General features: G+C 38.3%; 1 protein-coding gene across 1 annotated transcript in view; it reads left to right on the plus strand.

Moving 5' to 3' along the window:
• The window catches only part of GALNT2 (polypeptide N-acetylgalactosaminyltransferase 2), a 97225-nt gene that overhangs the window by 46542 nt on the left and 25971 nt on the right, over window positions 1-24712 (plus strand). The window contains exons 2-7 of the mRNA XM_063329060.1: window positions 6800-6890; window positions 13381-13534; window positions 19315-19413; window positions 19993-20060; window positions 20969-21034; window positions 22863-22984. Coding sequence (XP_063185130.1) covers window positions 6800-6890; window positions 13381-13534; window positions 19315-19413; window positions 19993-20060; window positions 20969-21034; window positions 22863-22984 — 600 coding nt within the window. The remainder of the gene's footprint in view (window positions 1-6799; window positions 6891-13380; window positions 13535-19314; window positions 19414-19992; window positions 20061-20968; window positions 21035-22862; window positions 22985-24712) is intronic.

Here is a 24712-nt window from a genome sequence, read left to right on the forward strand (position 1 = left end):
TGCAGCTTCATGAACATGAAGATTGAATAGTCTTAGAAAAAAAAGAAAAAAAACTTTAAAAAAAAAAAAAAAAAGAAGCAAAAACTTGATGGCTCCTCTGCAGTGTTTCTGTTGCATTTGTGTTTTTTCTGGTGTATGAGACTTCCCCCTTGCTTCTGCTGTTTCTGTAGAGAGGCAATAGTCTCTCCCCTGAGACAGAGCAAGATTCTGTTTTGCTTTTTGGTCCTTGGGCACTTCAGAGCAGGTGCTGATCCTGCTTCTGTCTGTGTTAGTCTCTGTGGAGATTTTTGCTTGGTTGGTAAGGCTTCTTTAGGCATGGTAGACTTGGCTTAGCTGATGTTAGAAGTAGCTTCTGGCAAGAAGATGTGTTCTTATCCACCCATGCTTTATCTGAGCAGAGATGTGTCTTACTGTGGCACCTTGACTGTCCTCTCAGATTGATGACCACTTCTGCTCTGACAGCTTTTTTAACCGTATAACTGAAGAAAACAAAGGGTGTGTCATAGTTTTTTGGGTTTGTGGGCTTTAGGGGTTTTTGTTTCCTCTTTCTGGTGGTATACTAGCTTGCCAATTTTGTAAGGCAAGTAACGTTTAGTTTTCTGGTTTCTTGGTAAATGATGAGGTTGACCACTTAGTTTAGACAGTTACTACTAGAGTGGATGAAATCTCCAGGCAAAAGGGAATGTGGTTTATTAGAGGTCACCTAGAGCTGGATACCTGAATTCTGATGGAGCTGTAAGTGTTTTGTGGGTTTTTTAATATCTTTTGGATCATGTTATATGATGTCAGATGCTTACAGAAGGATTTATCTTTTTATGTGAAATACTGAAATACAGTCTAAACTGGCATAGCATTTGTGGGCTAATCAATTAACCCAGTGTATATTAAACCAATGTGAGGATTTGGGGGATAAGTCATGCTGTTACTTTTAGGTTATTTAACAGCTTACCTGTACTTAAAAGCTTAGTGCCTGCATAGTCTTACCTGCCCTACCTGGGGGTTTCTGTTGCTCGTTGACTCTTTTCAGTTGAATAAGTTTATTGTGCCCAGAAATCTTAAATGAAGTTGAACCAGAACTTCCAGTTGATCCCATTTGCTGTACAAATAAGTCTTCTGCTGCAAAGCTGGATCAGACCTTCCTCAAAGTACCTGTATACGTGTATACCAGAAACTTCAGATAAAGCATTATTTTTCTCTAATCCATTCTGGGTTTATAAAATGTCAGGTTTTATAGTTGTTTTGGTACTTCAAATAGTGCCTGTGAGCTCTAAAATGTGTACTTTTCCCTAAGCAAAGGTAAAATTTACAGAGAAGGTAGGGCACTAAGGCATTTAATTTTGTCTGGAAACTACAGCTTATAGTAATTGGCATTTAAAAAGTGTTTTTAGAGTAGATCTAAACACATTTCCTATATATGGAGACACCAAAGTGTAATCTTAGATTAATTTTTCCCCCCCGCTTTTTGAGAATTTAAAATTGTTTTCTTGTATGCACGAGGGATGTGTGCATATGTTTGTTCCCCCCTGCTGGAAGCTTCTATTTTTGATTTGAATATCCAACCATATGAAAGGAATGTACCTTTGGCAGCAGTTTACTTAAACCGTGTAAAGGAATAAGAATGAAAATTACATCATCTTTGCTGTAATAATTTCAGACACTATGTCTAACAGTGGTAATCAAATATCTCAAAGTATGTATATTTTCAGAGTTTTTTCTGTTTGTTTATGCTTTGCTTCTTGGTGTACTTGGAAATGTTTGTTTTACTAATCTTAAGCAAGTTGGCAATCAAAGGAAGTCAGCATTTGTTTCTAGGATATTTTCTGCTCGTCTTGCCTGTAAGAAGCAGCATTCCAGGCATTTTCAGAGCATGCTTTATCTCATATCTTTGTACGTTTCATACAAAACGTTTTTGCTGACCAGGGAAGACATGGGTGCCCTATAATATAATTACATTGAACTGCTAGAGTGCTTGCCTGGCACATAGGAAAGCTGGATTCGTTTACTACTGCAAGAGAGGCTTGAAGTTGTGTTTCTGAAGAGCTCTCGGAAGGCAGTGAGCAAGTGTCAGGTCAGAAAGCAAGCCAACAGCTGGACTCTGTCCTCTGCTGAAGGTTCTCCTGGGTTAGGAGGAACTGGTGCTTCAGAGCCTGCTTAGCTATTCTATAAGCATGTAATGTCTAATTAAAAGACTGCAATTTGAATTGAGGGGAAAAAAGAGGCAGATATTAAGTGCCAGCAGGAGCAAAGAAGATTGGGCTTTGGCTATGTCCGTGGCTTAGGCAGCTGTCTGACTCTGCTTAGCTTTGAGTCGTTTTCTTAGGTAACTAAGCTCTGTAAGGAGCCTTTGTGCTTGGTTTAGGGATCTGAATTGTATCAGGCATTAAACTGTTGGAATGCCAAGTGCTGCTCTATGTAACATCAAAGTGCTTCTGTGTATCTGGCCCCAGGTACATGATCAGAGAAGTATAAGAAGTGCTGAGAGGAGTGTTGTCTGCAGTGAGAGCACCCCTTCCAAAATCAACTGATTTTACTGATCTGTACCGCATGATGCAGCGAAGCCTTGTATTAGGCCAGCTGGATCAAGTGATGCTCTCTGAAGATGCTGCCAGTATTCAGTTTCCTCTTAGAAAGTCATCAGTAGAAGAAAATCTGTCTGCAGTTGGCCCTTGGCCAACATCTTAAAAGCAAGTACCAAAACAGATATGAAGCCTTAGCATGTAGTTTGTCCCATGAAGCCACATTTCTCAACTATTCTGAGTGTATGCTACCAAGGCAAGTAGAACTCTGCTGTATTCTGTGTAATTCCCTGCTTTATATTCTGTATGAACTTCTTTGAAAAGTTGTGCTGGTACATGGTGATGAGCAAAGCAGTTGGTTTGGCGTGGGTCTAGGATAGCGGGATGGCTTTAGCCCTGGGGTAGCGCTGTGTGTTAGCCTGTGAGTTGTTTTCATCTGGCTTGCTGACATTTCCGTGGAAGACACAGGGAACAGCTGTCCAGGTAGCGCATGGTGCAGTCGTAGCTCTCAGCCATCTCCTGTGCCTGAATGTTGATGTTGTTCAGCATCTGGGTTGTCTGTGAGAGGAATGGCTGGTGTTGGAGGCACACTCAGCTCCCACTTCAGATGTTTTCAACCATAAGAGCTTTGCTGAAGTCTGTGTTGACTTGCCACTTGTAAGGAGTGTGACATCTTAATATATGTAGTGATGTTACATGTTGGTTAAGTTGTTCTCTTGTTGATAAGAAGCCAGTGTAGGACAGAAATCTCTGCTATAATGAGATCTAATACATAGCAGTTAAATGTCAAATCCGTGATACTTGAAACTTTAAAAGAAAAAAAAGTATTGGAAGACAGAAATAGGAAAAAGAGTAGTGGTTTAAAGTGTTTTTTATATAGGAGCAATACCTAGGGACTTGGATCAGTTTAATATCTTTTTTTCTGCCAAGTGAAACAACAATTGACAAAACGCTAATTGCTTTGCAATGCTTCTAAGGAATGCAGTATTCAATGGAAACAAATATACCAAAACCAGAAGGGTAAATGGTCTGGAAGATCTAAGTAATGGTAATGAAATTATCCACTAATGTATGTCTGTGTATAATTACAGCTTTCTAAGCTCAAATGGCACTAGTCTTCAATTGTGTCTTCTTGTAGATGTGTGGAAATGCTGTAAAAATGTGTTTGAATCTGTCTTTGCACTTGTACTACCTCATCCTCTCTTCCCCACACCAGTCAGAGCAGCTGCAAATGTGTAACTAATCATTTCGTGAAACAGTTTTTTCAAGTCTAGTTCTCGAAACTGGAGTTTCGTATTGCATCTTTGTCATATCTCAAATTCAATCTACGGGGTAGGCTTAATGGAGTGGGTGAGTTGAGCAGGAAAAGAAGTGGTAATAGCACGGTTTCTAAACTGACGTAAGCTTTCTGAGGTATAGAGAGTTTACCACCTCCTGAAAGAAAAAAATATTTACTGCACTTCAGTGATTAATCAGCCTAAAAAAAAAAGCTAAAAGAAAAAAAACAAACCCCAAATTTTTTCAATTTAACCATAATGAATGGTGGTTATGGTTTGCAAGGAATATTTTAACAACTTGGTAAGTAAGTGTACATCACCTTAACGTCTGAACTTTTGGAGTAACAGAGGTATTTAGACAATTCAATTAAAAAATTACCTTTAATTTAGGTTTATTTGGTACATCTAAAAATATGACTGAAATACTGTTGTAAGATTACCCTCTGAATGGAGCTGAAAGGTTTCAATTTTGTTTCTTCGCATGTCATCTGGTACTGAATCAGGAATTAGTGGGAAGCAGTGACACGATGTACAAAACTAATGTATGCCAAATTCCTGCAACACATGCATTATAGGTGGCATGTACTTATTCTGATGTTGCTATATGTGTCCTTGCCTGAGAAAATAACTGTGTGAATAATGACCACAAATGTAGTACTCTAGTGGCGTTCCACATGCATCTAATGTTTGGTTAGTGTCTCTGCTAGCTGGCCAGCTACCTTTTTATTTTTTAATAAGCTGAAAATACTTGTCCCAGGTGTATTTACAACGTTTCCATATTTAGGTTGTGACCTGGTATTGTCAGTTTTTTTAGTATGTCAGGAAAATAGTATTTTAAAGTATTAAGTACTAATAGTATTAATAGTATTTTAATATAGAAAAAGGCATTAGCTTTTTCTTTTTAATTTTTATTCATTAAATCTCCCTCTTGTGCTCTCATGATTAAAGAGCTGTGCCTCCTCTCAAATGGTTTCAGTTCCTCTCAATCTTGCCTTAAGCTTAGCTTTTTGTATGAATGACTTTTGTCGGAGCAAGAATTGTTATCTTCTGAGAAGATTACTCATCAAACGCAAGCAGCTTTTGAAGATCACATTACAAGTTGGGATTTTGTTTCACTCCAAGCAAGCTGAAAAAGCAACTCTGTACTGTGGTGATGACAACATAGGAATGCCATATGACCATATGATTCATTCGTGTATTGCACCAAATTAACATGCTGAAGCAATTTACGATCAGAGATGTAAAGAAACTGGTTGTACTTAAGTCTATGGCTTTAATGTCTGCTTTCTCCCTCTTTTGTGCACTTGAGCCAGGATCGTTTTCTTGATATGTGTTGTGTGGTTGTATGTGTGTTTGGGTTGTGTTTTCCTGTAGTCTTAAATCCTTCTTTAAGCAAAGTTATTGGCCTCCACAAGGCACAGTGGCCCAAAGCATGTACCAACATGGTGAAATGTTGTATAAGAACCTGGACAAATTCCTTCTCTCTGATATCCTCGATGCATGATGCTATGAAAAACGTGCATTTGTAGCATTTCATTTTTAAGTGATTTAGTCCTTATATCACTGTTTTTTCTCAGAAAATGATTAACAGTAACAAAAAAAGCATCAATATTTAGTTTTGCATTTCAGTATTTTAGAAATCGGTTGCCTTTTGTTCAACATATTTCCAAATACTAATTTACACTGAATTTACATTGGAAAATTCAGACGTGTGGACATGCTGAAGTGCTATCATTCATGGTTGAAATGTTCACCAACATGAGTTTGGCCTGTTCCAGCTACTTACTATTCTACCCAAAGAATTCCCCGCCGTGGCTTAGGAGCTGGGATGGCAGAGGCAGTTTACTGTATGCAGTTTGTACACCACTACACCGTTCTGGAGACTGACAGATTCCTAGAAGTGATACGAACTGTTCTGCACTGCTTGGCTTTGGTGCCTGGTAATGTTTCTAGGTGCACTTACTGATTAGTATAGGCATAGTATTGTATCCTCTTACATGATTTATAAAGGTGTTGTCTTTAGCAGGGTTGTGCAAATAAAACCAGTATTATAATTGGGACTTCTTCAATGCAGATGTAGAAAAGGAAACAGAATTTCCTTTGGCAAGTGTACAAGAACAACAGAAGCTGATGGCACTTAAATCAGTTGGCTAAGTGTAGTGTTCAAATCGGCATACTGTTGCTAATTATCTTTCCTTTTTTTTTTTTTCTTAAAAAAAAGTTACCCTCTTCTCCGCTTCTTCCAAATGTGTAATGGGATAATTCCAGCTTGGCGTCTTGTATTTTTGTGGTAATGAGCATACAAGAGCGTGGGATTCTTTTCTGTTGAAAGGAAAATGAGATTTACAGGTTCAGAATAAATGCTGGAAATTGGGGGAGGGGGGAGATGAAACTTTTTTCCCCCTCTTTATATGTGTATTATCAATATTACTGGAATGACAAATCCCATGGAGTTGTCTGTGAAGCCCAGAATAAGCTCCACTGAAATGAACATGTGAAAACAGCAACTTGAAGATACTTTAGAAATTGTTTTTTTTTTTTGTTTGTTTTTTTTCTAATAGTAAGAATGCCACTCTGGATATAACCTGACTTCTCTTTTTCAGACAACTTTCCAGTTTGGGCTATTCCTTGCTAGAGTAGGGCTTTCTTCAGGTTTTGGTTAATCTTTTTGCTTGCATTGCTCATTTGAGTATTACTGATTTTTAAAAAAAAAATAAAAATAAATTATTCCATCTTTCCTAATACATTTCCTTCTTAAACCTTCCTTTTTTTAGCCAAATAAGAATTGCTGCATAAATTAAATGCAAAGGCCTGTCTTAAATTTTTGCTATGTTTTTCAAGTGATGGAGGAAATAATCCTCCTTTCATTTAAAATCCAAAGTTAACTGTTTTGGACCACTTCACGAGCTTAAAGTCCACAAAGCTTTTAGTTATTGCTGTTTGCTTTGAAAACACAAAATTAAATCAATTAAGGAGATTATTTTAAAGATTATGTACTTTTTTCAGGAGGACCCAAATGATATCAACCCCAAAAGGAAAGACGTGCGTGGCAATGATGGGGAGGACAAAGCACAAAGTGTGGAGACGCTACCTCCAGGTATTGCAGTAACATTTGTTATGAAAGATCCATAGCCATAAAACAATTATCCTGGAAAGCCATAAAACACAGCAGTTGTTCTGATTCTTTGTAGTTTGGAAGTGCCAGGATTATTTTAGCAATATGTACTTCTCTTTTCTTAAAGCTTCAGCTTCCTTATATCTTACCTGCTTCACTGCTCCTTTGGGTTTAAAACCATAGAGAATGTGACTCTTTGCTATTATGCGCCATAAAATCCTCTGGTACAAAAGTAGTCGATTTCTCAATGGATGATACTGGCAGGCAACAGACAAGTCATTTTGGGACTGTGCTTCTGACTGAAGATTTAGCCAAGGTTCATACTTAAGTTTTGTCTAGCTTTTGATGTGGCAGATTTTCCTGAGTGTGCGGATGGTCTATCTTATTTTTTCATACTTGCTCAGTATTTGTCACATGCTGCCAAATAATGGAGCAACATGATTTTTGTTTTATTTAAGTGAAATGGTCTTATGTGTTGAGCATGAGCTAGAAAAGCTAAGTGTTAAGGAATCTTCACTTTATGTGACTGCTTCCATAAAGTTCTTTTGCTATTTAACTGTTTCACACCAATGAGATTTAATATATAGCTAGAGTTGACAAACTAGGGAATAAAAAAAAATAGTAAAATGGATTTGAATATTTTACACTGTATCGAAAATGTTTACCACACAAGGAGGACAACTTCTGATCAGATAGCACAACACGTTTTATTCTTCTTCTGTTAATCTGAATGTTTGGCTTAGACAAATTTGTCTAAGCCAAACATTTGAAATACTATGACGTCTTGAAGAAAGAACTAACCAAGGTAAATTTTCCTTTAAACAGCTGGAAACTTCCATTCCCAATAATGTGAGATATGATTTTTGTTTTACAGTCTTAGACTCCTGGTACAGTATAAGCTGTTTGACATTCATGGCTTTTTTCCTGTAGTCTTTGGCCTACCTCGTTTCAGCTGCTTTCTGGGGAGAGGAAACAAGACTCTGGTTATGTATGTATGTTTTTTTGGCAAAACCTTTACTTTGTGTATGAATTGGGAAATAAATGCTAAAAAAGTTGAAGAGCCTGGCTTACTTAACTTGGTTTCTGGCAGATCTTTTCAAGTACTTTTTTTTGTTAGCAGAACTTGCTGCAAATATTGTTACTGGGATTATAGGTCAGCCAACTTTGTACCTTCCAGCTACTATTCTTATTTCCACTTTTTGAATGTTTATATATTCTGTGCCAAACACTGTACGCTTCCTCTAAGACCTTCCTTTCCCAGTGTCCCTAAGTAGCCATTTGAGTATTAAGAAAGTGGGAAGTGTAACAGGTTGAAAGGGAGAGATCAGAAGCTGGAAGAGTTGAAGCTAGAAGTAAAAGCAGGTGAGGGCTTTTTTCTTTTTTTCATTTCATCTGTTGATTAGTAATCTCTTATGGCTTGATTTAGCAGGCAGGAGAATTGTTACTGCAAAGTAATATGAGAGTCTTAAATCAAATGTCAAAGGCTACACAGAATTACGCACTCTTCAATTACTATTTTGATTATTTCAATTCATGTAGGCAAACTTTTGAATCCTTATGGCAATGAAGCTTGAAATTTTTATTTCTCCAGTTTCTTTGTGCTGTTTTAAAGCTAAGTGATCAAATTTTAGGAGGGCTTTAGTTCAAAACTTTCTTGCTTTTCCACGGAGGTTGAGACCTGTAGTTTAGGTTTCAGCATTATAGAGCGTAGTATCTTTCAGAACTTCTCAGAATTAGGAATTGTTTGTTATCTTTATTTTTAAAATGGCTTTATATAAAGATTTAAACTGTTGGTGTTTTTTTTACCTTCTGAGAATCACAGTGTATGCATCCTTTGTCCTTTGGTGACTTTTTTTATGTCCTGCAAAAGTCTATTGCTTATTTTGTGAAAATAGTGGTGTTAGGTCTTGTAGTTAGAAAGAATGACCAATGAATTGTCTGCATGGATAACTAAAGCAAAAATGTATAACCAGTTCTCTGAAATCATGGTTTCATCAGTTACTCAAACAGCTCTTTTTGTTAGTTAGTGAAGAACTGGAATCTCTTAATGACTGTAAGTCAAAATAGTCATATTTATATGTATCCTATTGCTTTTGAGCTGTATTGAGTCTGTAAGAGGGAGTGCAGGATATTTAGGGGATTTTGTATCCATCTATTCCTATTCTTTCTTGCCTGCTGCTTGGTTTTGTGCAGATTTATCTGCTAGGCTTTTTTTTTTTTCCCCTCTTCTATCTCAGTTTGAGCTGCTCGTACTGTTATCTGAATTTTCCCTAATAGGTCTGATTCATATTGCACACAGTTGACAGGGCCTTCTGCTGGAGCTGCTGGAGCCAGAGCCAGGCTTTGCCTCCTTTCTGGCTCCAGAAGCCAGATTCACTTGTTCTTATATTCTGTGGGCTGTCACTGCTTTTCAGTAAATTTAGTCCTATGAAGCAGTGTCCTTCCTTTCTTCTCAAATTTACTCCATGCTTTCTGGATTAGCGTTGCATTTGCTGGTTTTAAAGTATTGGAAAATGGTAAATAATACGTTTACAATTATTTATATCAAGCTCTACTTGGATGGAAACTGTAAGGGAATAAAGTGTACCAAACTAGCACTATTTTTTAAATACAGCTACTTATTACAGGGCAAAGAAAACCAAAATGTGCCTCCTATTTAAAATCGAGTGAGTTGCGCTATTTTTGTTGATTGCCTTTTCCAAGACTTCAGAGTTGTGAAATACCTGGGACAAAGAGGAGCAGCATCACTGGATTTCACCTTTTTCTTGTTTCTGTTCAGCTTCTCAGGCACAGAACAGGCTGTAAAATAAGCACTTCTTGTCAAAAGTTTAGCAGTGCAGCATACCCTGGTTCTGCTTCAGTGATTTTTTTTAATATATTTTTTTAAATTTTATATTTTGGCTCTATTTGACTCTGGTAGCAAACTCTACAGTTCATTTACTGTTGAGTTTAAAAGATTAATTTATTGTAGTGTAGGCCTTTGTACAGGTAGACACACATTTGCTTGAATTTAAAGTTATAAACATGCTTAAGTTAAGTTTGTAATAATATAGCTGCATTTTCTGATACTCATTCCACCTGGCAAGGTCATTGAATCTCAGAAAACTAGAGAGCCAGCTAACTCTCCAGAAGAAATTAAATCAAACATGCTCATATTTGTGTACCCCAGGGAAGTGTATAACAGAAACAGCATGTATTATCAGAAAAGGTTTGTTAAACAACTTCTGACTTCAAAATTTAGTTGATAAATTGTCAGAAAGGCAAGCCTTTCATCAAAAGTAAGGCTGGACAGTATACTTAGCTTTGGATCAGCCCTTCATTTTCGTAGAATCGTAGAATGGTTTGGGTTGGAAGGGACCTTAAAGATCATCTAGTTCCAACCCCCTGCCATGGGCAGGGACATCTCCCATTAGACCAGGCTGCTCAAAGCCCCATCCAGCCTGGCCCTGAACACTTCCAGGGATGGGGCAGCCACAGCTTCCCTGGGCAACCTGTTACAGTGCCTCACCACCCTCACAATTTCTTCCTATTATCTAATCTGAATTTCCCCTCTTTCAGTTTAAAACCATTACCCTCATCATCTTGCTACACTCCCTGATGAAGAGTCCCTCCCAATCTTTCCTATAGGCCCCCTTTAGGTACTGAAAGGCTGCTCTAAGGTCTCCCTGGAGCCTTCTCTTCTCCAGGCTGAACAATCCCAACTCTCTCAGCCTGTCCTCATAGGAGAGGTGCTCCACCCCTCTGATCATCTTCGTGGCCCTCTGCTGGACCCATTCCAACAGGTCCATGTCCTTCCAGTAGTTAACTTGAGCCATTAGCACTTGTAAGCATGTGGGCAGCCCACATGACATGTTGTAGTTCATGAAGAGCACAACCTGTTTAAGAAGAATACTTGCAATGGCATCACCTTTATCACTGATGTGGTGCCCTTGTGACCTCTTGTGTATTAGCTGTTCTTTGCACAGGATGGAAGGCAACTGGAGGAGTGGATGGGGCTGGCAGACCCGAAGTCAGGCATCGCATTAAAATCCATTGGAAGCTGAAGTGTTTGAAAGTTCAAAGTCCTATATAAATGCATTTTTAAGTGTACATTGCATTTTCTAAAATGCACTAAAATCTTTATTTTTAGACCAGAAAAGCAGTGACATGACATGTTCTGTATTTCAGAAAATATTCAACATATGTTCCAGATTGAAGTTATATTATAAATTAGAAGCAAGGGTGGTAATATAGTTTAGTTACCAAGGAGTTTGCAAAAGCATTGGGAAATGCTAAGGGAGAGAGTTATACAGGGATATGATCTTGTGATCTCTGCTGTTTCTTCCAGTTTCATGAATCGGCTGCTCTTGCACTTTGTGTAGTTTTGTTGCAAGTGAGGTTTAGTGTAATATTTGTAAACAGTTCCGTATTGGGTTATTTATAGTGTGGTAGCTGGCTGAGGTGTAAACTTGTTTTCAAAGTTCCTGGAAATATTCTGAAGAAAGAACTTGAAAGGCTAAGGAAAAACTCTTGGCAGTCTGTGGGCTACCAAAACAGCTGGAAAGTTTCTTTGTAGTGTTCTTTCAGTAACTGGAATTTGAAAACTTGTATTTTTCCCTCCAGTCATTTTCCTATAGTTTCCCCTCTGGGCTGCTTCACTGAGTGTCTGTTAAATGTTCTGCAGTCTGTTTTTATTTAACTCTCTAGTGCTGGCTTCTGTGTGTGTGTGTGCATGTTTTTGCATCTGAATAACCATCCTAAAGAAGTTAAAATAGTAGCTTAGTATTAACTGGCTAGGCTAGCTCTTAAACCAGTAATCCAAAAGTATGGGCACTTTTCTTTTACTCTGTGACTTTATTTGGATGTTGGAAGTTTCTTAAAAACAAACCTACCAACCTGAAGCCACCTCCCCCTGACTTTGATATTTTTGCCTTACAACCTCCACTACCATCTGATAACCAAGCCACGCCTTGGGTCAAAGTTGCTTTTGGAGATGAGCTCCTTAAATGATCCTAAGATTATAGAGAATTTTTAATCAAGTTGGTAGTATTTGTCTGGTTAAACAACAGACCCTTATTTTGTTTAATGCTGGAAAGTATTCTTTCAATACCAAAATCTCCTAGTAGGAGTTAACGCACCATAGTTGGGGCATGGCTTATGGATAGAAAGCTGTAAATGAGGTCTGCCTTAGTTTCCATGCTGTGCAGGTTGAGAGACAGAGGAAAGGCAAATCTTGAAACATCTGAGCAACCTCTGACTCTTGTTAATTGTTGCTGGAGTAGTATTCCCTCTATGTGTATCAGCTTAGTTTAGGATATGCCTGAGCTTATATTTGTCTAAAAGTTGAGCTTGAATGGACTGACATCTCTGCAATCTGCTACTTACTGAATTTAATAGAAAGTACCTCAAAAACTTGTTAATTATGAAAACAATATTAACTCCTCTCATCTGTAATAAACAGTGACCCCCAAAGACAGCCTTTGCTTTCCATCTTTTTTTTTTTATGCCAACAGTATGCTGTGTTCACCACACAACATACTTCTTGTTTTAACATGGATGTATATGAGAACATCTGTATTGCATTAGAACTTGAGCTCTGATTTTGAGTTAAAGATGGTATAAATTTACTGTAGCTAGCATAGGTTTGGCTGTCAATAGGCAAAAAAGGTAAATGTTCAACCAGAGGTAAGAACTGGTAGTTTTAAGATATTTGGTAAATATCATACTGTTGTTTGACACCTGAAGATGGTGAAAGTCCTGAAATTTCATTCCTGATGGCTGGATGCTAATGCGTCTTTCTGTGTTAGCGCCACAACCAGTCACATAATAACACAGTCCTTGTTAAGGAGAGATTAATCTGTGAATCAGTTCTGATTGTGAAGGAGGTTGCAGTTATGTCATGTTGGAGTGCGATCTAGTACTCTGCCTATGTGAAGTGCTTGTTTTTGAGAATAATGATGCCTTGTCCTTCTAAAAGGCCTTGTCCTCAAATGGTTTGTTTATGACTGTTTTTACTTATCTAATGAGACAGTAAATTATAATGTCTTTGAAGTCTGGACTAAATCTTAAAAAATAAATGTTACTTGGATAACTTTATGGATAGATCATCTGCCATATTAATGTCTGTTGATACATGCAGGGTTTTTTTTTTAAATGGAAATTGTGGTAGTTGGGGTTTAAAAAAAACAACCCAAAACCAACAAACAACAACACACAAAAAAAACCTCACCACAAACAACAAACAAAAAAAACCAAAATGGACAAGCTGAAGCATGGTCTGGTGATTACTTGGTTCGCAGGGTATTCTAGAGTAATTTAATAAGCAAAAATGACTGTTGATGTTACACTGTTAACAGTGCTGTTGAGGATTAATTACTTTGTTGCAAAATTTAAAAAAACAAGCTAGTTCATTGGTTACGTTTGGATTGCTGAATGCTGTTCTTCAAATTGCAAGGATTAAATTAGATATTTTCCTGGTTTTTTTGTATTGTAGGAAAAGTTCGGTGGCAAGACTTTGATCAAGATGCTTATGTTGGCGCTACCATGGTGCGATCTGGTCAGGATCCGTATGCCCGCAATAAGTTCAATCAGGTAGAAAGTGACAAACTACGAATGGACCGAAGCATTCCTGACACTAGGCATGATCAGTAAGTGCCAAACTGAGCCATGTTTGACTTTGGGTTAACCTTTTTATATTTATGGCTTTTGAGCATCAGGTGTTTTTTCTAAAGCAGGAGCTCTCCAGCTTTCAAAATGACAGAACACTAAACTGTGGTGTGAACCTTGAACAGTGGGTTAAACAGCAATGAATCTTATTCAAGTTCTTCTGTTCCCATGACTTCCATCAGTATGTATTCTATATCCAAACTGCTACTGCATTTCAGTCTCTTTTTGTTCCTGTTTATCTGATGGCTTTTCTTGGTTTCTACATTTGTAAGTCTCTTTCACTGTGAGGATGATCAGACAGTGGAGCAGGTTGCCTAGAGAGGGTGTGAAGTCCCCAGCCTTGGGGATATTCAAAGTCCAATGCGCACCTGCTGTGGCTAGCCCTTCTTTGAGCAGGGAGTTTGGACTAAAAGATTTCCAGGTGCCCCTTCCAATCGCAGTTGCTCTGTGATTCTGTTCTTCTAAGTATATGACGATTGCTAACTCAGACCTAAAGGAAAACATTTATGCACACCCTAGTGAACACAGGACAGAATTACGCTTGAGATGCTTAACGAATGTTGCTGTGTCAGGCTGCTTGTGCAGATTCAGGAAATAGTACACTTCAGAGTAAGGAGAAGCATTATTTTCTTGTGGGTGGAGATGACTTTTGTTTAGAAAGGGATTTCAGTGACTTGCACTAATCTTGTTTAAGCAGAATTGATTAATATTAAAACAGCAGTTGCTCATTGGGACTTCCATAACTTAAAAACAACAAAAGCAGGTTGAACTTGATTTTAAAAACTAGTCTCCAAGCATAAAATTAGCCAACTGTGTATAGTTAATTTGCCTAACTAATTCTGCAGTTAGGATGAACATACATTCACAGCTTTGTAGGGAGAAGAAGCTGGAGGAGACACCAGAGGGACAGAGAAAAGGAAGGTGCCTGTTTTTTCTCCAAAAAGCTCTTTAATCAGGAATGGCACGGTGAAGGAGATTTGTATAAAAACTCAGACACTTACTATGTCATTTTTGAATACTTTGTATAATAGCATGGGTTTAGGTTCCTTTAAGCAGCTGACTTGTAGATAGAGTAAAGCAAGTTTTGAATAATTTGCTGTTAATTGAACCGACAAGTAGGAAGAATCTGGTATTTCACTTGTTGCCAGGAAAGCAGTGAGAAGCACAATGCCTGTGGTATACTGAGGAGTTTAAAATGACTTTTGAATTTTCTTCATCACACATACTTTTTTTCACAAGAAATGCCGGAAGGGCCAGAAGGAGGATCCAGGGAACTACAGGCCTGTTAGTCTGACCACAGTTCTGGGGACATTATGGGGCAGATCATCTTGAGTGCCATCACATGGCACAGGACAAACAGGTGATCAGGCCCAGTCAGCCTGGGTTTGTGAGAGACAAGTCCTGTTTGATTAACCTGATCCCCTTCCGTGACAAGGTGACCTGCTTAGTGGATGACGGAAGGGCTGTGTTGTCTACCTAGACTTTAGTAAAGTTTGTGACAATGTTTCCCACGGCATTCTCCTGGAGGAACTGGCTGCTTGTGCCTTCGATGGGTGTACTTTTCGCTGGGTGAAAAACTGGCTGGATGGCCAGGCCCAGAGAGTGGTGGTGAATGGAGTTAAATCCAGTTAATGGCTGGGCACAAGGGGTGCTCCCCAAGGCTCAATATTGGGGCCATTTCTCTTTAATATCTTTATCAATGTTTTGTACAAGAGGATCAAGTGCTTTCTCAGTAAGTTTGCAGAAGACACTAAGTTGGGCAGGAATGTTGATTGGCTTCAGGGTAGGAAGACTCTACAGAGGGATCTGCACAGGCTGGTTCAATGGGCTGAGGCCAATGGTATGAGGTTAATCAAGGCCAAGTGCCAGGTCCTGCACTTGGGTCACAACAACCCCATGCAACACTACAGGCTTGGGGAAGAGTGGCTGGAAAGCTGCCTGGAGGAAAAACACTTGGGGGTGTTGGTCGACAGCCAGCTGAATATGGGCCAGCAGTGTGCCCAGGTGGCCAAGAAGGTCAACATCATCCTGGCTTGTATCAGGAATAGTGTGGCCAGCAAGACTAGGGCAGTGATCATCCCCCTGTACTCAGCACTGGTGAGGCCCCACCTCAAATACTGTGTTCAGTTTTGGGCCCCTCACCACAAGACAGACATTGAGGTGCTGGAGCATGTCCAAAGAAGGGCAACAAAGCTGGTGAAGGGTCTAGAGCACAAGTCTTAGGAGGAGCGGCTGAGGGAACTGGGGTTGTTTAGCCTGGAAAAGGAGGCTGAGGGGAGACCTTATCACTCTCTACAACTACCTGAAAGGAGGTTGTAGCGAGGTGGAGGTTGGTCTCTTCTCCCAAGTAACAAGCAAGAGGACAAGAGGAGAAATGACCTCAAGTTATGCTAGGGGAGGTTTAGACTGGACATTGTGAAAAATTTCTTCACCAAAAGAGTTGACAAGCACTGGAACAGGCTGCCCAGGGAAGTGGTTGAGGCTCTGTCCCTGGAGGTATTTAAAAGATGGGTAGGTGTGCTGATGGATACGGTTTGGTGGTGGACTTGACAGTGCTAAGTTAGCAGTTGGACTTGATGATCTCAAAGGCATTTTCCTACCAAAACAATTATTCTATTCTATTAAATACTTGTTTCTGCTTAAGCAACATTTTACTAATTGTATTGATGTGTCTAAGAGGTTGTGTGACTGTAAAATAACTGCATAATAATACTCTTTAATTACTGAAATTGTCTAGGCTATTTAGAAACAGTTTATCAGGATTCTACGTTAGCTATGTAAATGTGTGTGTAATTATGCATCTCTTTCAATGCTACTTTGTTTAGTCTTTTCTGCTCTGGACAAACTTTTACTAGCATCAACCTAAGACCAAAGTTTACTACTTGCTTTTTCAGAAAGCCTGCCAGCAGCAATAGAAAACACTTTGGTTTGCCTGTTTGAGCTTCTTGCCTTTATTTTAAGCAAAAGGGAGAAGTGAGAAACAGGCAGGTACGACATAAGAAAGGAAGTAGAGAGAGGAGGTCTGAGCAGGAATGCAGATTCCCATTCCAGCTGATGTTCACAACTGCCACTTCCAACAGCTGTGAGAAACCTGTGGGTTGCCCTCTTGCAGTGTGTTTACAAGGAGTAACGGAGAGCTATCCGTGTCATAGTAGATTTTGGAGATTGAGAAAGAGAGTGTTACAGTTGCAGTAGGAAACTTCCAGATCTGTCCTGTCAAGGTAAAATAGTCTCCCAAGTGGGATGAAATGTAAAATGCTCCGTGTTTTTTTTGTGGACCAATGTCCACCATGCTTACTTTGGACCAGCGGTTTCTCATCACATCTCTTACCTGATGTGTTGGCTTGATTCTTGAGAATTGCTGCTAAATGTTTTAGCTGGGCTAAACTGTTTTTTCTTTCACATTTGGCAACTAATCGAAGCTTCTGACCTCACACAAGTTTTACTCTTAAGTAGAGAACAGACAAACTTTCCTGTCTCTCTGATAACCAGGTATCTGTTGAGGTGAATGTACTTTTTGCACTAGTTAAAGTGGATATTTCTGTCAAAAAATGGTTTCAATAAACCATGGACATTTCAGAAAATTTGTTAATGATGTGAGCTAGTCCAGTGGCTCAAATTTTTGGGGGAAAAGAATGTACTTTCCATGTTTTAACTGGTTTTAAATACCTATGCTGAGCATTGAAGCTCTAAATTGAAGTTTTCAGTTCAAATTCTATTTAATCGAAATGACTCTTCTCTTTCTGCATTAAAAATTAAGTGCTGTAAGTTGAGGAAAGAAAGTCTAATTTCTGTGCCAAAAGTGATGACATCGTTTCTTTGGTTTGATTTTTAACTGTGGCGCTATTGACACAGCAGAATGGGAGGAGGACCACTACTAAGCCAGTTAAAGCAGGGATTTTTGAAGAGCAGAATCATTGGTTGAAATATTCCTCCAGTTCTATTTCAAAGCCTAAAGATCTTAATTTCTCCCTCAGAAATACATAGGAGTGCTCTTCTCTTAAGTTTTCTTAAAATTGAGAGGCTTCATTGCCTTGAGTAATTCTACCCTAAGATGTGCTCTGCCTCAAGTGCTCTCTTCTGCAAAGAGATCAGTATAAGTTTAATGTGACTTTTAAAATTATTCTAATGCAAATGCTTCATGTGATAACTGCATGTACAGTAGGCTTGTCCTCTGTGGGCAATTTGAAAGTTAGCGGAAAAAATACTATCTTTTTTGGCACTGTAGGCTTTGGTGTATAGTAGCTGTATGTCTTGCAGCTGTCTAGATGAATTGCCAGAAGCTTGCAATAGGGGAGGTCTTAATTCTTTGCTTTCCAGGAATGCATACACGTTTGTGATTTATGGCTTCAATGCTGGGTGCTAGTGACGAAGCCATCTTGTACATCCACCATTTGAGAAACAGAGCTAGATAAGGACTTCCTAATCTGATACAGCAATTGTAGGGTTGGCATGGGCTTTGTTTTTCTTCAGAGTGAATGAGGTCAGCATGGCACAATAATGTTTTGTTTCACAGCAAGCACTAAGTGTTGATGTTATGGGTGTGTTATATCGAAAAAGCTGCAGGTCCTTGGGATTTTGTAGGGTGGGCAAGGGAAAGCAGCACGTTGCTGTTTGCTCTCTGATTCCAAGAAGATAAAGGTGGTGTGATTTACGATACACGTTGCAAATGTTTACTCAAGTGTAGAGAGGCCTTTTCTATAGACAGAGGCCTAATTTTAGAAGTTTAGGTAGCAATGTAACTTACCTCTCTTCTTCTAGCTCGATTAATGCTGCACGGAGTACAGAATTACTTGCTGAATTTGCTACAGGTGTATGCTAGCTGGGTTTATCCCCTCTGAAGACAATCAGGCCTGTTCAGACTCTACCCCTAATATTAAATAAATGATATGTGAAGAAATCATCACTCCTGTATGTTACTGCGTAACGGTGATCAGTATTGTGACCTGTCAGACTGTAATGCTTTTTCAGCATAAACTCGATATACAGTGTTTTCTAGTACTGTTAGTTTCTAATACAATGAGAGTAGTGTCTTCTTTAGGTTTATTGTCATGGATTCGAACAGCTTAGCTTTATGTAGTCCTGAAGGAATTCCTTTGGGATTTGTTTTTTATTCAGGCTACTAAAGGTGATGAAAAATGAGTTGACATGGATGGAATTTTTCATTATCTTCATGGTTTGGTAGGATGTGGTTCTGTGTTTAGCTGGCTCAATATCATCACAGCTAGCTTTATTTTTCAAATCCTGAATGTTACAATCCTTATGACTTCTCATTAGAATAGAAAGCTATTTTTTCTATGAGCAAGACCAGGATGCTACGGGAGCTTTAAAAATAAAGGGAGAAGTGGACTTGTGCCATGCTAAAGAGGAGACATATGGTAGCCTGTTAGCCTGTGCATTTTCATTGAAAATATGCTCATTTGCTTAGATTTATTGAATGCTTTTAATGTAAAATAAGCACTCTGGTTCCTTATTCAGTTGCATAAAAGGTGTTTACGACATACTGCAGTGATGATAATCCAGTGACTTTTCTGAACTTGCCTATATTTTACACTGACTTCTTAGGCTGTTGTGTACTAAGACAGCTACCAAAAGTGGCAGGAGTTGATTATAATCTCACCTTCAAAGAAGATATTTCATTCTTCCTAGGTAGATATAGTATGTATATGAATATAACAGATAACTGCTTCATGATGAAGGCTGTCTGCTAAGCATGGGATGTAAATACTATGTTTAAATGACAGGGTATTATGTCTTTCAGATGTCAACGGAAACAATGGCGGATAGATTTGCCAGCCACTAGCGTGGTGATCACCTTTCATAATGAGGCAAGATCTGCTTTGCTTCGAACTGTTGTCAGGTATACCTAAGAAAGACTTTAATTATTTTTATTTTATTTTCCCCCTAAAGGCCATTCATTTGTGTCAGATAATACCTTATGATAAGCAAGGGAGGCAACAATCCATTATGTTTTTCTGAACCGTTTGCAGAGGGAAAGCTGAGCCTTAATTTCCTTCATGCCTCCGGTTCTTACATTCTGAAATAGCAGCATTAAACAAATAAAATCCCTCCTGTTAACTGCAAATGCATGAAAATGTGGAACCGATTACCAGAAGATGTTTGGAAGTTGGCTGTGTAACTTGTTTGAAGAAAAACTCGGGGAAGATGGATTCTCACGGGATGTTTGACCTAAAGCATCTGCAGGACTTCCATGTTACAAGTTGTCTAATCCACTCACTTCTGGAGGCTGGAATTCTGAGGGGAATGATTCTATGTGTGCCTCTCTTCACGATTCTTTTCTGTAAGAATAAGCCAACATTGAAGATAGCATCCTTGGCTAGGTTCTACTGTGGTTTAATGAAGTAACTGCTTTTATGACATTATTGTAGAAAATTAAGACTGCTTGGTTTTGAATACTCTTATTTTTAATCTGTTTCAGTGTCCTTAAAAAAAGCCCATCACATCTTATTAAGGAAATCATACTGGTAGATGACTACAGTAATGATTGTAAGTACTTTTACGGGATTTTGACTTTGTTTATTCTGGTAAGACTTTCTGTAAATGCTAGTAGGTGACTTGGTTAAGAAAGGTTAACGTGAATAGGAGTTTGCAGAGACTGATCTAAAACTAGTTATCAATTCTTTCATATCTGTCATTGTGGAAATGTGAAGAGTTCTAATAAATACTTCAAGTGTATTTTATTGCTTCCTGCTAGCTGAAGGAGTGGAGTATGTAATTGAAAATAGCCTTAACATACTAAACCCATGGTGCTTGCGCCAAGTGTTTTTGTAGCACTGCTTTAAATGAATGCTGGTCTCCATCAGTCTCTTGGAAAAATTCTTACTGAATCTAAATTAAGTTAAGGTTTTATAACTACTAGGGTATCATAATACAAACTTCAACAATTGAAATGGACCTCTGAGTAATATTTCTTAAAGGAAGTTAGTGTCTACACTTGCATTGTTAGCTTATAGCTAGCTTAGGGTAGGTTTAAGCCTTAATGCTGTTAAAAAGAGAACTTTCTTATGTGCAAAAACATCAGTTTGTTTATTTTTTTTAATCCTATAAAAGTGGTTTTTTCCTTATGCAATGTAGAAACTGGCTAAAGTAAGCAAAGAGAATACAATCAAATAAAAATTTAAAGAGTTTAAAATTAAATTATGTTTAAATAACATAATGAGGGTAGTAATTTCTTAGCCTGGTGACTTTCCTTAATTTCTGGTGAGACAAGCAGGTGGGTTTTTTTTTTAAGCATGTATTTTATATGTAACTATTTATGACCATAAATATTTTCCACTACAAAGCTTTTGTTTTTCTTTGAAGACAGCCTCCCTTATGGTATACAGTGTTGGATATTAAACTGGTTCTCATAACTTGTTTTTTTTTTCTTAATTTTTTTTTTTTTTTTTTTAAAGCTGAGGATGGTGCTCTCTTGGGAAAAATTGAAAAAGTGCGGGTTCTTCGAAATGATCGCCGAGAAGGTAGGCTTTATCTGGGGGAAGGAAGATACAAATTCCTCTGTGCTGCCTTCTCTGTTAATCTTCATCAAGTCTTTTTAAAGGAACATTCTGCTATATATTCCATATTGGAGGGGCAATTTTCGCTTTATAAATCAACTTACTAATGTAAGGAATAACAACAAATGCATTTGTGCACATCAAAACAGTAATCCAGATTAATTCCATACTGTTGTGTGTGCAGTTGCCCGTTGTTGGCTTTTCCTGACTGGAGAAATTGCTTTTCACCCTTCCCCTCTCCTTTTTCTTACTGTACTGAATCCTCAGTTAACCTGCTTCTGTTGTAAGTAAAGTCTCACTGTAAACTGTATGAATGTTTGAAACGATCCAGTTTAAAAATAGCTCTCCTTTTTTGCTGGTTCCATTACTAGAGATCATTTTAAGGATCCAGTTGATGGACAGCCCGGCACACAGTTTGTTTGGCAGACTTGAGAGTGTTTGGGTAGCCAGGAAGGCTGGGACCATATATGCCAGTTTTGCTGAAGCCAGTCTGCCATGTAACAAACTTGCCTTATGTTTTTTTGTTTTCCCTTTTGTTGCTTTGTAAATTATTGTCCCATGTCACTGAGCCCTTCAGTTAGCAGCTTCCTGGCTACGGAGCTTAAAGTATTAGATACAGGCAACTGTTATTCTACAGCTGTTTGAAATAATAACTGAGAGTTGACAGTTGAAATAGCTGACTGAGTTAGCAGATATGTGCTTGTTTATTTTTATAGGTGCTGTATCTCCTAGGCTGCCAGCCTGGCCTAGGGAGCAGCTAGAATCATTAGATTGTCAGAAATTGGAAATGACATGCACAAAACCTGTGTTGTCCTGTAATTAGTAATTGCAAACTGATGGGCTCTTAGTGTTTAAATATTTTGTTTGGGATGGGATATACTTGTGAAAAAAGGCTTGTTAGGAAAGCAGGCCTCTTAGGACATGCATGGCTGCAGGGTTCTGAGTAAGTTGATATCATTCCCCTGATCAGTACAGCACTTAAAGATGGAGATAATAGTACTGGAAAAGTGGGATGAAGTAACAATTTTTTTATTTTTATTTTTTAGTAATTTTTGGTAATTGTAAATATTACCTTTATAATGTATACACAGATGAACTGAATTTTCATTCATACTTAAAAATATGCATCAGTGTATCTGAAAATGAAATTTTCAAGGTAAGTTTTAAGACAAAAACCAAACGCCAAAAACTCACCAAACCACAAAACAAGAGAGTCACAAGAATCATAGGAGAAAGACAGTTGAAAGAGGTGGGGGGAAGGCTCTCAGAGATGAATTAATGAAGCATGGTTATTTCTGGAAGGAGACGATAGAAGAATGGCCAGACTGTGATGAGAACTGGGAGACGTGGGGTAGGGGGGGCAGCAAAAAGGTGGGGGGGCTGAGTTAATGATGGTGCTTTCTGCAGTTCTGTTGTAGAACTGTAGGAAAGGTGTTTGGGTTTAGGACTCACCTCGAATAATGTTTATAAGTATAAATACTGTTTATTGTAATGCAGACCCGACTGTACTTGTGTATCACTCTTTTCAAAAAGGTACTTTAATTTTTCTACTTAAATCAGATTGAAACCTGTAGGCTAAGGTGCAGCAGGTTGGAAGCTTGCAGGCTGTTTGTTGTGAAGTCATTTCACTGAATTGTTAACTAGATTCTCATTTTGACACTGGAACTTGTGTGTCTGTCCTGTCTGAGTTAAAGTAATTTAATTCATGATTAACTTGGAATGCAATAGTTTCTCACTACTGTAGATTGTTTTCCTCAATAAATACTTTATACATTTTATCTTTACGTCTCAGGCTTGATGCGCTCCCGTGTCAGAGGGGCAGATGCAGCACAAGCAAAAGTACTGACCTTCCTGGATAGCCACTGTGAATGCAATGAACACTGGTTGGAACCACTTTTGGAAAGAGTAGCTGAGGTTAGTAGTGTTCTTCTAAAGTAATTTCCTAAAGGAGCGGCTTTTAAATTTTAAAGCCATCTGGTTTATACTACATTAATTTTATGCATTTTTCTAAGGAAGCTTTTTCTCTGAAGTGAGATGATGGAGATGATCAGAGAGTTTCGTGATTAAAACCCACTTTTTGTTCATTTAATCTGTGAACACAGGAACATAAAATGTGAATATTTATTATTATCTTTACGTGCAATTCAAATATAGGCTTCTTTGGTTCTTTAGGGACCTCCTCTGTAAGCGTTGAAGATCTTTAGAGCAAAGTATATTTCTTCTCAACCAATATTATCTCAAAGTAATTCAGTTTACCTGAGTATTTATGTCTCATTAAGATTCAGTGTGATAATAGGAGAGAGGCTGAGCTGTGAAACTAAAATTTTCATGGAAATTGGCAGGGACTGTGGGCTCTCAGCTTCTGTGAAAATGACGCTTAATCTGTGTCCCAGAAAAGCAATTGAGAGTATTGAGAGTGAAAGTATACTGTTTTCTCCAAGGGTTGGTTATACTTCCTCTGGAGGATCTAGCTGAAGTGGTAAGTGAATCAAGTGTGATCCTAAGAAGCACTGGGGAAGACTCAAGACAACAGGGTTTTTCTTCTTTCTTTATTGCATTCTCTCTCTGGTAAACTCCTCTTCCTGGAAGGGCTTTCTTTCAAAATGCTCTGGTCAAAGTGGTTTTGCTAAATTACTCTGTCTTGTTAATGCCCAGTTCTTTGCTTATCCTCCCTACACTTCCCTTTGCATTTCCCCCAAAAAGGAGGGGAGGGGTATAAGGAAGTTAAATCCTTATACTCAGTAGGTTCTCCATTGGCATATCAACTGATGACTGATTTTCCTTATTCTGTTTGGTTCTATGATGCTTTACTGTGCATTCCAGAAATACTGTAAGTCACCTAAGACACATCAGCAGTTAAAATCCTATTTTGGAGTAGAAATAACTTTAATCAGCTCAAACCTGGAGACTATTAAAATACCTAGAGCCTACAAAGCCCTTCAGCATGAGTAACATAGCACTTCTATTTTTGTGGCCCTGTAAAGTGTTGCAGTCTCAGAAGGGTTGGGGAAATTTCTCTATAATTATTAACTAGGCAAATAAACTTGAAGGCATTAAATACATCTGAGAAAGAAGTGGAGAATGCTTGAAGCTAATTCATAAATGGATTCTAGGATGTGGGAACTGTTTTCAAGCCTTTTTGTGTAAAAGGTTTGAAGCATCTACCCGTTTGAGAAATCAGAAGAGAAATGGTAGTTCTGGTCAACAAAACCCTGCTTTTAGTAAGACAACTGTGTTGCTTGTCAGGGCACACTCATTTAGCTTTCCGAAACTGATATGGGATATGAAAAAGCATTAACTTTTCATAATAACAGAATGTAAAGCCTTTTATTAAATTGCTGACAACTTTGTGAAGATCCAGCATTACACATGGTATACTTGGTGGGAGAAACTGGTGCATGTTTTGCGTTGTGTAGCAGCTACTTTTTAGCAGCACATGAATTATTAGATCTTTCAAAACTTGCTCCTCATAATTGTCACTGTGATACATGCTAATCTTATGTGCTATTGAATAGTTTTCATCTGTATGAATACAGTTTTCCATTGCTAAAACTTGATGTACTGTTAAATAATTGATGTGGAATTCCAGTTTACCTTCATCTGGGGAGATTCCCAACCAACAGGTATGGGGTTTGATAAGGT

This window comes from Chroicocephalus ridibundus, chromosome 3, assembly GCF_963924245.1.
Source record: "Chroicocephalus ridibundus chromosome 3, bChrRid1.1, whole genome shotgun sequence".
Lineage (NCBI taxonomy): Eukaryota > Metazoa > Chordata > Aves > Charadriiformes > Laridae > Chroicocephalus > Chroicocephalus ridibundus.